General features: G+C 43.6%; 1 protein-coding gene across 9 annotated transcripts in view; it reads right to left on the bottom strand.

Annotated features, from left to right (window-relative positions):
• Window positions 1-218: 218 nt before the first annotated feature.
• CAMK2D (calcium/calmodulin dependent protein kinase II delta) overlaps window positions 219-12,805 on the bottom strand; it is a 194,804-nt gene continuing 182,217 nt past the window's right edge. For 6 of the 9 annotated variants that reach the window (XM_069459183.1, XM_069459187.1, XM_069459190.1 and 3 more), the window contains 3 exons: window positions 9,625-9,700; window positions 5,731-5,825; window positions 3,858-4,090 (listed from right to left, as the gene is read on the bottom strand). In XM_069459183.1, coding sequence (XP_069315284.1) covers window positions 3,858-4,090; window positions 5,731-5,825; window positions 9,625-9,700 — 404 coding nt within the window. Of the gene's footprint in view, window positions 642-1,866; window positions 1,962-3,857; window positions 4,091-5,730; window positions 5,826-9,624; window positions 9,701-12,805 lie in introns of those variants that run through there. The other 3 variants (XM_069459185.1, XM_069459186.1, XM_069459184.1) reach the window with 1 other exon arrangement.

The following is a 12,805-nucleotide window of genomic DNA, read 5'->3' as shown; positions in this document are numbered from 1 at the left end:
GATCAAACTCGTAAGTGATGTGAATTTTTCCAGTTTACATAGTTTGACCAAAAACCACGTGGCTTTAGATGCTAGCAAACCACCTGATTCTTGCTTCCACATCCGTAAGTGATTTTGCCCACATATCAACCCAGTTCAGCTGTTAAACAGCAAAGCTTTCAATGAAAAATCATCCACTTCAACCAGGATCACGCCAGGATCCTTTTTTAAAAAAAAAAAACAACAAAACAAACAAACAAACCAAAAACAGATTAACAGCAAGAGTTCTAAAAAAATTTACATTTCTCTTACAAACTGTCATTCAGAAAACAATAGTTGTTAAGTCTGTTAAGTCTTGGCATAAACAGAGAAACCTGATGAATCGTTGTACTTGGAATATTGTGGAATTTTTTGTCTGACCTCCCCCTATTTATTGTTCGCCAACAGTGATTTAAGTTTGCATGGAGCATCCCCGGAATTGAAGTGTAAACAACGTATAGGAAGGAACATGATAAGATGATGTATCACATATGCGTGACATGAAGACCTTCACAACTTCATGCACTCAGAAACATGCATGAAGAGGAGGAGAGGACGGCCCAGGATCACTTTCCAGGTGCCTCGAGAACAGAGAACGCAGAAGTGGCACTGTGGATATTTAGCTGCAAGGAAAAAGGGGGAGGAAGAAATGAATTATATTGTCTTATAAAACATCAAATTGTTTTGCCATAGTTGTGACTAGGTTGCAATTTTATAACACAGCTAACAAACAGATGGAAAACACCGTGTCTAAGAGATCTTTGCTTGCGATCATTACAAGAAAAATTCCAAGATGTGAAGCAAAGACAATATGAAAATAAGAAATCGGTATTAATTATCTATTTGTTCACACAAAGCAAAGCTAAAAATAAAGTGACAGGGACACAGGCTTCAATCACGTCATTAGATCTAAATATACATTTTAAGCATTCGTATTTGTTAGACAAATTAATAAATGAAAATGATCGTTTGGGTGAATTGAAACAGACTCAAAGTTCAAATTCATCCTTAGCTTTTGTCATTATTCTTACTTAGATTCCTTGGGAAATGAAACCTAGAAGTCAATTGAACAAGGAATGCAGCATCAAAAGTAGAGAAAACCTGATTGTTCTTATGTAATTGGAGGTCTCCCGTCTTTAAAGCAACAGCTGGAGGCTGTGTTTTTCTTAAAGGCTCTGATAAGGTTCAGTGCTTTGAACTGGGCAAATATTCACAACAGCACCACACGTATCTGAATGCTTCTAACCCAAGTGCAAGAAACAAATCACCAAAACAACACAGGCGTGAAGTTAATTACAGTCCATTTTCAATTATCGTCTGGAATACCCACTTGGTGGATTTTAAATTTCAGCTTGGCTTCCTCCTGTGGCCCGTGCTCATGGCCGAGTACCATCGTACTCAGTCACGCACAGCAAATTAATGTACCTATTCACCTCTGCCAAAGGCTGATAGGAATTGCAACCTCTTAAAACACAGGTACGAGAGGATCCTGAAGCTTACTGTCCATGAGGTCTGGGTGATTTAGAGTTGTCTGAATTGACCCAAATATAATTTCCTTTTGCTGTGAGAGCACCAAGATTCTAAAAGGGCACAATCCATATGTTAAAAAAAAAAAAAAAAAAAAGTTCTTCTTTAAAAGTTCTACCTTTAAAATAAAGGGCCATGCTAGCGAACAAGGCTGAGCGCCAGACTCAAGAGTTCATGCAAACTTGCTGTGCGTTCTCAAGACCTTGCATGTTTTCACCGACTATCACGCGCGCGAGAAAATGCTCCAAAGGAACAGAACGAGCCCTGGAGCTCTGCCGCCGTGCACTCGGATCAGACTGCTCGGAGCAGGGTGGTACTTACAAGACCACATGGGAATGGTTTTCAGGCCTTAGATGTTTTGCCACAAAGAGGTGCCTCCCGAGAAGTTTTCTTTCCCATTTGGAATACAGGGTGGCCTATTAAGAGAAGCCCCATTTAAGCCACTCGGCGTAAAATGAAGGTTTCTTAAATAGGCTGCAGCCCGTCCACACCTCAGGGGACTCCAGCAAAACCTCACCCTCTGCTACTGTCTGAACGCGGTCCCTTCTCTGGTCCCTTCTCTAGTCCCTGGCAGCTTGCGCTGGACATCTCTGGGACACGAAACACACACACACACACACACACACACACACACACACACAAACTGGTGTCCTCGTCATCTTCATATTCCTTTTGTGTCTTTCTCTTTATTACATAGCTATTGTTTTTGGAATGAATTTCAATCTATGTTGTTGCTGTTGTTTTGGTTTGGCTTTCGTTCTTACTGACCCACTTTTTCCAAAGGCAACAGTGCTACAGAATTAGTAAGGCCTTTGCAAACCGCTGGGGTGTGTTATCAAACTAAGAGAGGAGCGTGGATCCCCTGCGGGGGGGCGGGTGGCTGCTTGGATGAACCTGAGTCCCCATGCCACGCCCCAGATGCTGACAGGGGACCCCGGTGCGAGAGTGACGGAGGAGAGGCAGTGGGCCACACTGCCCCTAGCCCAGTCTACGCTTCCCTCTCATTTCGTGTCACCCCACTCGACTGATGCCACCAATGCTCCGCCACTTCCCTTTGCTCTGGTCGGAGCCAGCCTTCCTCACCCACAGCGTCCCCTCGCATGAAACCCACAGCCCAAAACACCGCACTGGTCTTCACGATTCTCCTTTAGCTGGGACTGTGTCTTCCCTGTGATTTTTCTATCTTTCTACGTCTCCAAATTCCACTCGTTATTTAAGACCTTGTCTACAAATTCTCTCTTACGCATGCAGTGTGCTTCCAAACTGCCATAAACATTCCACGCTGCTCTGAAGCCGATTATAAACTTTCTTATATAGTTTTATTTTTCCTTTGGAATCAATAATTAGCTGCTTTCTAAACTAGAATATATATACTCCTTGGGGGTGACGTCTTGTCCCTCGCGTTGACTCTGGCACAGGTGACGCACCGCGAGACGGGCGATAAATATCTGTCTGACATTGGCTGAGAGCAAGCGCAGCATCTGCGGTCGAGTGGGGAGGTGAGAAAGGCACCATAATACCTGGTATTTGCTTTTATTGATTTATTTTTTTTTGAGGCAGAGTCTCGCTCTGTTGCCCGGGCTAGAGTGCCGTGGCGCCAGCCTAGCTCACAGCAACCTCAAACTCCTGGGCTCAAGCGATCCTCCTGCCTCAGACTCCCGAGTAGCTGGGACTACAGGCATGCGCCACCATGCCCGGCTAATTTTTTCTATATATTTTTAGTTGGCCAGATAATTTCTTTCTATTTATAGTAGAGACAGGGGTCTTGCTCTTGCTCAGGCTGGTCTCGAACTCCTGACCTCGAGCGATCCTCCCGCCTCGGCCTCCCAGAGTTGCTAGGATGACAGGCGTGAGCCACTGCGCCTGGCCTGATATTTGCTTTTAAATGCTGTCTTTTATACATTTTCCCTACTATCTATGGAGAACCTATGAAATGCCGCCCCTGGTAATACCTTGGCCATTCTAGAACCGCCTCCCTGTGCTCTCTTCCTGCACCCCCCTCCCCTGCCAGTTGTGAAGGTGAAGTCCCAGCTATTTTGTCTGATGACACGAGTCCCCGGATTTAACCCTGCGGGGGGGATCGCCTTGATCGGGCAGGCCCCGGTTCTCTCTAAAACGATGGCCTGCTGCTCCGCGGCTGGTCTGGCTGATCTCCCCGGAGATCTGCAGACTTTTCCCGCAAAGGTCTGTTTCCAGCCGCGTAACCGACCGGTCGCGTTGCTACCCACGCGCCCTGCCACCAACCACGGGACACGCGGGAGGGGCTGCCCTGGGGGTTGGGTGTCAGCAAAAAGCCGACAGCCCGCAGATATTTACTTGATGGGCACGGTGGGTGAGCCCGAGCGGTGAAAATGCACGTTCTGCCACTTGCCGTCGCGGCGGTGCCACACGCGGGTCTCCTCCGACTGCATGGTCTTGGGCATGCCGCCGCCGTCCATGTACTGCGTGAGCCGGATGTAGGCGATGCAGGCCGCGTCCTCCCCCACCAGGTGCACGTGCGGGTTCAGGATGATGGTGTGGATCGGCTTGTTGCTTTTGGACAACGCTGCAAGAGAACACGACAGGAGCCAAAGTGAGTTTCTGGGTCAACTGAAACCCGTAACAGCTTCAGCTGGGAGCGGGGAATGCAACGCCATTCGTTCGCTCATTAAGGAAACAATCCATCTACTAACTATCCGCACTCATCAAATACTGTAACAGGAAAAGCGAAAGTGGAGACAGTCTTTATTTTCTCGGATTCCCTTTGCGGGCAAATTTGCACGCTACTCTAGAAATTTTGATTGGTTGGAGGAAAAAGCTGGAGGGATGTGTGTGTTTATCATAGGAGGTGGTTAGCAACAGAAGCTGTAAGAGGGGCAGAGCTGGGGCTGGCCTGGCCCGGGGGCACCAGGTGGCTCCTGTCTTCACAGAGGGACCTGCCGGGCAACTGGCAGGGGACCTCGTGGTGGGGTCTGTGTCTGCCAGTTGGTGAAACACATGGGGCGAGGGAAATGTATCAAGGATCAAGCATGGAGGTCACCGTCTCCAAAAAAGGCTGGTCCAGCGTGAATTGGTTTCTGCATCTCATCCTGTGACCCCTCCACGTTGTAGAGTCCATCCCATGACAGCCCGGTTGTGACCACCTGGTACAAATCCCAGATGTGGCGCTGGGCACCCAGCCTGGTTCTGACCCTCAGCTCTTCCCTGGGACTGAGGCTCCCGCCTCTGTGATCTGACAGTAGCTGCCCGTTCTCGTCACTCCACACCAAGAGATACGTGTTGTTATGAGAGATGGGCGGGTGTTGATTGACAGTCAGTGGGGGACGACGTGAAATGCTACCGTGAAGCTTTGTTACAGTGAATTTATTAAATACGGCTGTTTGCGTATTTGTAAGTGCCTAGTGCGTACAAGGAAGAGTCATTCATTCAAGACTTCTCAACTCCACGCCGAGGCAGACGTTCTTATCAATGCTTGTAATTACTGAATGTGAGCTTGGTAATTCTAATCATCAGCACAATTTCCCTTTAATTGAACAAGATCTCTCTGCAAAAATAGTGAATTCACTTTATGCAACATGTAAACGCAACATAACGTCTAAGGTTATCAGATGTAAGGAAAAGGGTAAAGGGAATTCCTGGTTTACGCTTTTCTGGTGACCTGAAAGATTTCTGCGGGAGGGACTCTAATGTCACCTTCTCTGGAATGTGACGGTGTCCTCTGAGATCACTAAAATTTTTGCAAGTTGATTTGAGATATTTATCGGATTACTCGCATTCACTTACATTTGACTTTGACAATAAGCACGAAATACCCCTGAAAGCCTCTTCTATGTGGACTATTCCGGCGTATGCTGTGGTTCCTTTTATTTTTTCAGATATAAATAGTTTTATGAAAATGAGAAATCATGTTTTTTGGTAACTCATTTTATAACATATCTTATACAGTCACCGGGCCATACGTGGAGTGTATTCAATCAACAGTACCTTTTCTACTGAGTCAGATATTTTTAAAAACACACTAAAATTTTTAAGCCTGTCATTTTTTTTTTTCAATTTTAAATACAAAAAAAAAAAAAATCATGTGGTGTAAATCACTGGACAGAGGTAAAAATCCTCATTGTAGAAAACAGCCAAAGACTCTGCAAGTTGGGGAAAAGTCAAAGAGAAGTTGGAAAAGGCATGTTATTAAATTAAGAATAAATGTACCATTTTCAAAGTAGAATCGGTGAAAGTCCATCCCTTCCACTAAATTACCCAAAGCTTCAGGTTCAAAAGCAGTAAGGCCTGGGTCACAGATTTTTCTGGAGGAAGAAAAGTAATGAAAATAAGCAATAAATACATGCTTTAACATATTTTGTTGTTTCTTGTGTAAACATTTTTATCAGTCAATGAAGGAAAGAGCCTCTAAAAAAAAACATTAAAGACGTAAAATTTCTATCTTAGACCTTGGCAAGGTGGGTTGAGGACTCTAAAAAGGCATTTTGCAGAGAACCCTGACAGGACAAACTAATTTAACCAGTTCAAGCAGCTGATAATCTACAATATTTTAGGAATCTCTTTTTTAAAATTTCTACTTTTTTATTTCCAAGGTGAACTCTCTAGTTTTCCCCAGTTTTTCTAACTCTTGACCTAGGTTTATTACTTTCTAAAAATATTCTCCAAGTCCTACAATCCAAGTGTAAGACACTCTCCAAATCCGAAAAAACCATTTTTGGTTCTGAAATGAAGTATTTTTGGAATACTTTTTGATGTACGACACCTTCTGTGTGCGTGTCAGACATCTCTGTTCTAATTGAGCTGAAGGAAGGTATCACATCCTATACTTCCTGGCAATGTTCACCATAATTAAGCTGGGTTTAATTTTAAAATAAAATGAACAGAAGGTTCAAATGCACACACAAGTTTTCTTTTTAATCCTAAAAGTCAGGTTCAACAAAGGGGTGCACGATTTTAAAAATTCTGAGAAATCCAATGGGCTTTCTTTGGAGAAATCTATTCAGTAAAGAATTGCTAAACATCTATTATTCTTCCAAACAAGCAATTATAGCAAAATAATTCATACTAGAATAGAAGGAAATGCACAGTGCTTGAAACATTAGATCACTTATAGATAGGAGACAGGAAAGATTTAGGAGGGAAAGAAAATTTGAGCTGAGCTGGTAAGAATGCGTCAGAGTTTTCCAGGGGCATGGCAGGCGCTGGGCAGGAGGGGGACGGCAAGGGGACGGTGAGTCGCTTGGAGAATGGTGGTCAGTCATGCAATGTGGTGAGCGCTGGTCACTGGGCTGGGTGTTAGGGCCCCTGGAAACGAGGAAATATCTCCTTGGGCCTGTCGCGATTACGTTCAGGCTGCTCAGAGAAGGTGACAAGATCTGGATTTGAAGAACTAGTGGGAGGTCACAGGTAGGTAAAAGGTGTACACATCAAACGACGGTGGACTGAGTATTAATTTGCCCCAAAGGACGACACAGCGAAGGGGGCCACAGCTAATTCATCTGGAAATTCCACATTTGAGAGGCAAACTTTCCTACCTGCTCAACAGAAATACAAATTCCACGAGTCTGACTCACTATGGTTCTTCCAAGCACAGTACCGTTTACAGAATGTGGAATTGGTGTTTTTTAAAGAACACTTTTACAGTAGAAATCGCAGTGGTTGTCTTTTGTGGTAAAGAAAGCCTTGAAGGCGGGGGATGGGGTAGGGATTATCAACTTCACCTCGGACTGGCTGCTGGGCAGGTATTTTTAAGCTTAAAGTCAAATATATATAATCTCTTTCTAAGGAGCAAAATGGGAAGAACAGTGTTCCTATGGCAACAGGAATTTGTTCTGTCAGGGGTTATTATTTCCTCTATAAACATGGTTTTTGGTTGTCAATATCTGGAAACCAAAATTTCTTAGGACCAGCACCAGCGTCATTATAACATCCATTGTAAATGGAGTTTACTACCCAGCCATAAAAAGAGTCAATATATTTGGAAAGTCTGTTCATCTATTCTTTCTTTCACCATCTTTCCTTCCTTCCTTCCTCTCTGGCTATCCATCTCCTGTAACAGGCTTCAAATTAATAAATGATTCCCAACGCTGCCACCTGACCTGTGGGGGTGTGTGTTCTGAACAGGTGTTCTGAGAGCCGGCTGACAGAGCTATACTAGTACCTCCCACCATCCGAAAGGCTCCCAGATGGAAGTCTTGTTGGATTATCTTTGGGCCTGAAAGCAAAAAATCAGGCCAGATTATAGACCTCCAAATGCAAAAAAAAAAAAAAAAAAAAAAAATTAGTAAACTGATGTGATCCCAAGTTCTTTCATTATTTCAAATACCCTACTTTAAGCTGTGTAAGAACATAGGAAAGACTCCACTTCCGCCTGGCTACAACTGCTCCCTGTCCCCGAACCAAAAACAACAATAAAACGCAACTTTTGCCCATTCCACTGGGGAATGCCATTGCAAAAGATCTTTTAGGAAGAATATTCTTATTCTTTGGAGAATCATATGTCTAACAAAGTTATAACAGCAAAAAGAATAAAAAAGAGCAGCTTCTATGGCACAGAGCTAAACAATTATTTAATAGGAAACTGCTTTCTCTGACAAGAAAGAGTGTTCTTTTAAACTCCATTTTTTATTATTTCTTTTGTTCCAAGTATACTTTATTAGGTCATGTTAAAGAATTGATACATGGCCGGGCGAGGTGGCTCATGTCTGTGATCCTAGCACACTAGGAGGCTGAGGCAGGAGGAGCCCTTGAGCTCAGGAGTTCGAGACCAGCCTGAGCACGAGTGAGAGGCCATTTCTACTAAAAATAGAAAAATTAGCCAGGAGTCGTGGTGCGTGCCTGTAGTCCCAGCTACTTGGGAGGCTGAGGCAGGAGGATCGTTTGAGTCTAGGAGTTTGAGGTTACAGTGAGTTGTGATGATGCCACTGCACTCTAGCCTGGACAACAGAATGAGTCCTTGTCTCAAAAAATAAATAAATAAATAAATAAAATAAAAAATAATAAAATAAACTTAGAAAGATCTTTATAACCAGAGATCAGATTCAATCACTTTTTGGATTTAACTCTATCATTCAAGTGGAACTCATTTAATTGTCTAGTGAAAGAAAAGACTTGGGTGGATTTTGACCCCCAAATAGCTAACTTACTGACCCCCATATTCTGTGCAATAAGCCTTCATGCCCTTTTTAAACTGAATGATTTATTTTCACTTGAGCAAAAGAATTTCCTTTATACTCCCTATGATCCAGTAGTTTATAAACTTTAAGCACGAGAACCCCTTCTTCAAATAAAATTTTCCTCAAGTGACAAACACACAAAATAGACGCAGATACAGTTGAGCTGTACTGGTTGAAGAAAGAAGGCATCGTCTGATGTCGTCTCCTAATCTCTTTCTTTATCCCAGCACCTCTGCAGAACTGTGAAGGAAAACACTTCCTAAAGCAAAGGCGCATTTTATGTGCTCTTCGCTTGTTGTGTTTTTGCTCATATGGATTGCTCTGCCTGGAATGTTCTCCTCTCATCTAGATCTGCTGGACCTACACATCTTCACGTCTACAAAGAAACCTCCAGTCCCTGGATCCTTAATTTTTTTTTTTTTTTTTTTTGGAGACAGAGTCTCACTCTGTCGCCTGGGCTAGAGTGCCGTGGCATCAGCCTAGCTCACAGAAACCTCCAACTCCTGGGTTCAAGCCATCCTCCTGCCTCAGCCTCCCGAGTAGCTGGGACTACAGGCATGTGCCACCATGCCCGGCTCATTTTTTCTCTATATATTTTTAGTTGTCCAGATCATTTCTTTCTATTTTTAGTAGAGACAGGGTCTCGCTCTTGCTCAGGCTGGTCTCGAACTCCTGACCTTGAGCGATCCTCCCTCCTCGGCCTCCCAGAGTGCTAGGATGACAGGCGTGAGCCACTGCGCCCGGCCTGAAATCTTAAATATATTCATTTCTCTCCTGGGGACGCTTAGTCATTTATACCTTGAAATAAAACTACTGTGAACATCTCAAAGCTGGGGTTAAACATACATGAATTCGGGTACAATTAGGAATGCATTCATATAGAAAATGACATTCGCCTTATGTGTGAAACCAAATGTCCTCGACTCACGTGTAAGCTTCAAAGTCCCCATTGTTGATGGCTTCAATCAGTTGTTCGGTGACTTTGATAATCTCCTGCTTTCGTGCTAAAGGCAAAGATACAGAGGTAGGTGAGAAAAAAAAGACAAAGGCCACGTAAAATATTATTCTAATAATATTGCTATTTCCCTTAAACAGCATATTAATATTTAAGATGCGTCCCTCACAGAAGCCAGTGTGGTGTTACTTGCTGCACAATCTTGCTGCTCGCAGTGCACAGACCAGAGGCACCTCGCTCTCTGGAGCTGTGACGATAGAAACAGATTCCCAAGTCTCCCTCTTGCCCTACGGATTCAGAATACGCGTTGGAACGTGACTCTCGAGTGACTCCTGGCTACGGTCACATTTGGGAAGCACGGCCGCTCTCTATTTATTAGCAAACAACAGGCATCTGAAAGGTCGAGGCTGTTTATAAAATTAGGTCTTACTATTTTAACCAACTTGATTGAATTTGTGAACGTATTTCTCTTCACCATTAACACATGTAACTAAAAATGATAATCTCAGAGTACTGCTCTCTAGCCGTGTATGTTTATGTTCAGAGTGAAGATAATATCTTGCACTGAGACACTCGACGTTCTATGATTATTTGCATCGTCTTAGTATTCAGCTCAGCTAACCCTACAGAAGAGGAAGCCAGCGCTGTGATTGGCCGTCATATTTAGATGTCAGCTCTGTAAATTGGAGAGGCGACATGTCAATACTGTACATGTAGACAGGTAAAAGATGGAACAGCTGTCAAACGCACCAACAGTCACATTCGTTTCTATTCCCAGCCCACAACTGCTACAGATATAAACAGTTTGGCTCGAATCCCTTCTATTCAGTTAACTTGTTTCTAATGCCATCTCCCTCCCTCGACTGTTCTTTCTCTTTTGGGAACGCCTGCAGTGTGTGTCGCTCATTTGGCACTTGTGCCTGTTAGATCTTGACCCCTTCTCTAGTTAAACCACCTTATTACTCGTTTTGCATTTTTCTTAAACTTTGTATAGTGTGTGTGTGTGTCTGTGTGTGTGTGCATGTCTTCCTCGTTAACTTACAACTTTCCCGAGAGCACAGAACATGTTGGTTTTTTTTTTTTTAATCCCTTAAAAAGTTTTGCTCAATGTCTTTCATTTATTTATTTATTTATTTATTTTTGAGACAGAGTCTCACTCTGTCACCCAGGCTAGAGTGAGTGCCGTGGCGTCAGCCCAGCTCACAGCAACCTCAAACTCCTGGGCTCAAGTGATCCTCCTGCCTCAGCCTCCCGAGTAGCTAGGACTACAGGCATGCGCCACCATGCCTGGCTAATTTTTTTCTATATATATTTTTTTAGCTGTCCAGATAATTTCTTTCTATTTTTAGTAGAGTTGGGGTCTCGCTCTTGCTCAGGCTGGTCTTGAACTCCTGACCTCAGGCGATCCTCCTGCCTCGGCCTCCCAGAGTGTCAATGTCGTTTGTAACTGCAGTCCCCAACCGTCCCCCTGCCATGCCGCACATTAGGAGGTGGCTGCACCCACAGCTGCTCCCTGTCGCCGGCATCACGGCCCGAGCCCGGCCCCACGTCAGAGCAGCGGGGACATGGGACCCTCACAGAAGTGCGAACCCCACTGCAAACTGCATGGAAGGGATCCAGGACCTATGAGAATCCAACACCTGATGCCCCGGACCCCGGTCCGTGGATAAACTGTCTTCCACGAAGCCAGTCCCTGCTGTCAAAAGGCTGGGGACAACTGTTTTATAAAATACATGCTTGGCCAGGAGGAGTGGCTCATGCCTGTAATCCTAACACTCTGGGAGGCCGAGGCAGGAGGATCACTTGAGCTCAGGAATTTGAGACCACCCTGAGCAAAAGTGAGACCCCGTCTCTACTAAAAATAGAAAAATTATCCCGGTCTGGTGGTGCGTGTCTGTGGTCCCAGCTACTCAGGAGGCTGAGGCAGGAGGATTTCTTGAACCCAGGAGTTGGAGGTTGCAGTGAGCTATGATGAGGCCACTGCACTCTAGCAGGGGTGACAGAGCAAGATCCTGTCTCAAAACAAATCAACAAAAAACTCAAAAAGTTTATAGACTTGATTGATTGAGACTAATGATCCTTTCTTGATTTCAAAGCACTTCCAATCTATCTTAATAGGGCAGAGAGGCTGCTGTTCATCGTGGAAAAAGCTGACCTCTGGGTTTTGTTCTTTATTGATCAGAGGAACCAGTCTGCATATTTTATGAATCTGATCTTCATTAAGCAGATTTTAACCACAAACTTAAATGCTGACATTCACTTTCAAACTCCAGGTCATCCAGTCTGTGCCATTCTTTATTTAAAAATAAATGTTCTTGAAACCTAATTTTACTTCATTGAGACTATATGAGACTATCTCATAACAAATACAAATCATAGACTATCTTATAAAATGGGATTAAGTTAGCCCATAAAATGGTTTCAAACAACGTCAAGATCTGTTATATAACAAAATCACCCTATGGGTTAGAATTCATATTTAGCGACATCATTACCTTTCGTGTATGTAAAAATAGCATGACATGGGATTTCCTAGCTTCTACACACATCTAGAACATTTCTTGCGCCCTTGTTCATTTGATTGATAAATACCAATGGTCCACGCAACATCAAACCATACTGCCAGAGTGGCGGTAAGGAGTAATTGTGTAACTGGGTGCTGCCGATGACACATTTTAGCTTAATTTAGTTAGGCAATAGGTGATTCATCTGTCTGTGGTCTCAACAGTATGAACATCTGGCAAAAGCTCACGACAGCTGACCCGATTCTGGAACACCAAGGACATTGGTGACGAACTCAGAAAATGACATGACAAAAATGTAGCTACCAGCACGTCCCCTCACATGGAATCTTCGTTCAAAGCTAACAGATTTTTTAGGATGATAGAGGCCTGATAGGAAAAACTACAGTTCAGAAAACATTGTCCATTTTTAAAAACTAACACAAAGAAGAAAAAAAAAAAAAAAAAAAACGTCCATAAGATGAGTGCCATTGGCGGAGCTTCCTTAGGCTAAGACTTAGTTGATAGAGTGTGAAAAGTTCAGCATCACTTTCTGAAGTTTCTGAAACTTTTGTGTTCCCCTGTAAGCATAATATGGAATTAGAAACAGCGTGTGTATTAATAGATGGCCATCTCTGAATCTCCGAACCACT

Source organism: Eulemur rufifrons, chromosome 26, assembly GCF_041146395.1.
Source record: "Eulemur rufifrons isolate Redbay chromosome 26, OSU_ERuf_1, whole genome shotgun sequence".
NCBI lineage: Eukaryota > Metazoa > Chordata > Mammalia > Primates > Lemuridae > Eulemur > Eulemur rufifrons.
Note: the sequence above shows the minus strand (reverse complement) of the source record. Positions and strands in the feature narration are given on the sequence as shown.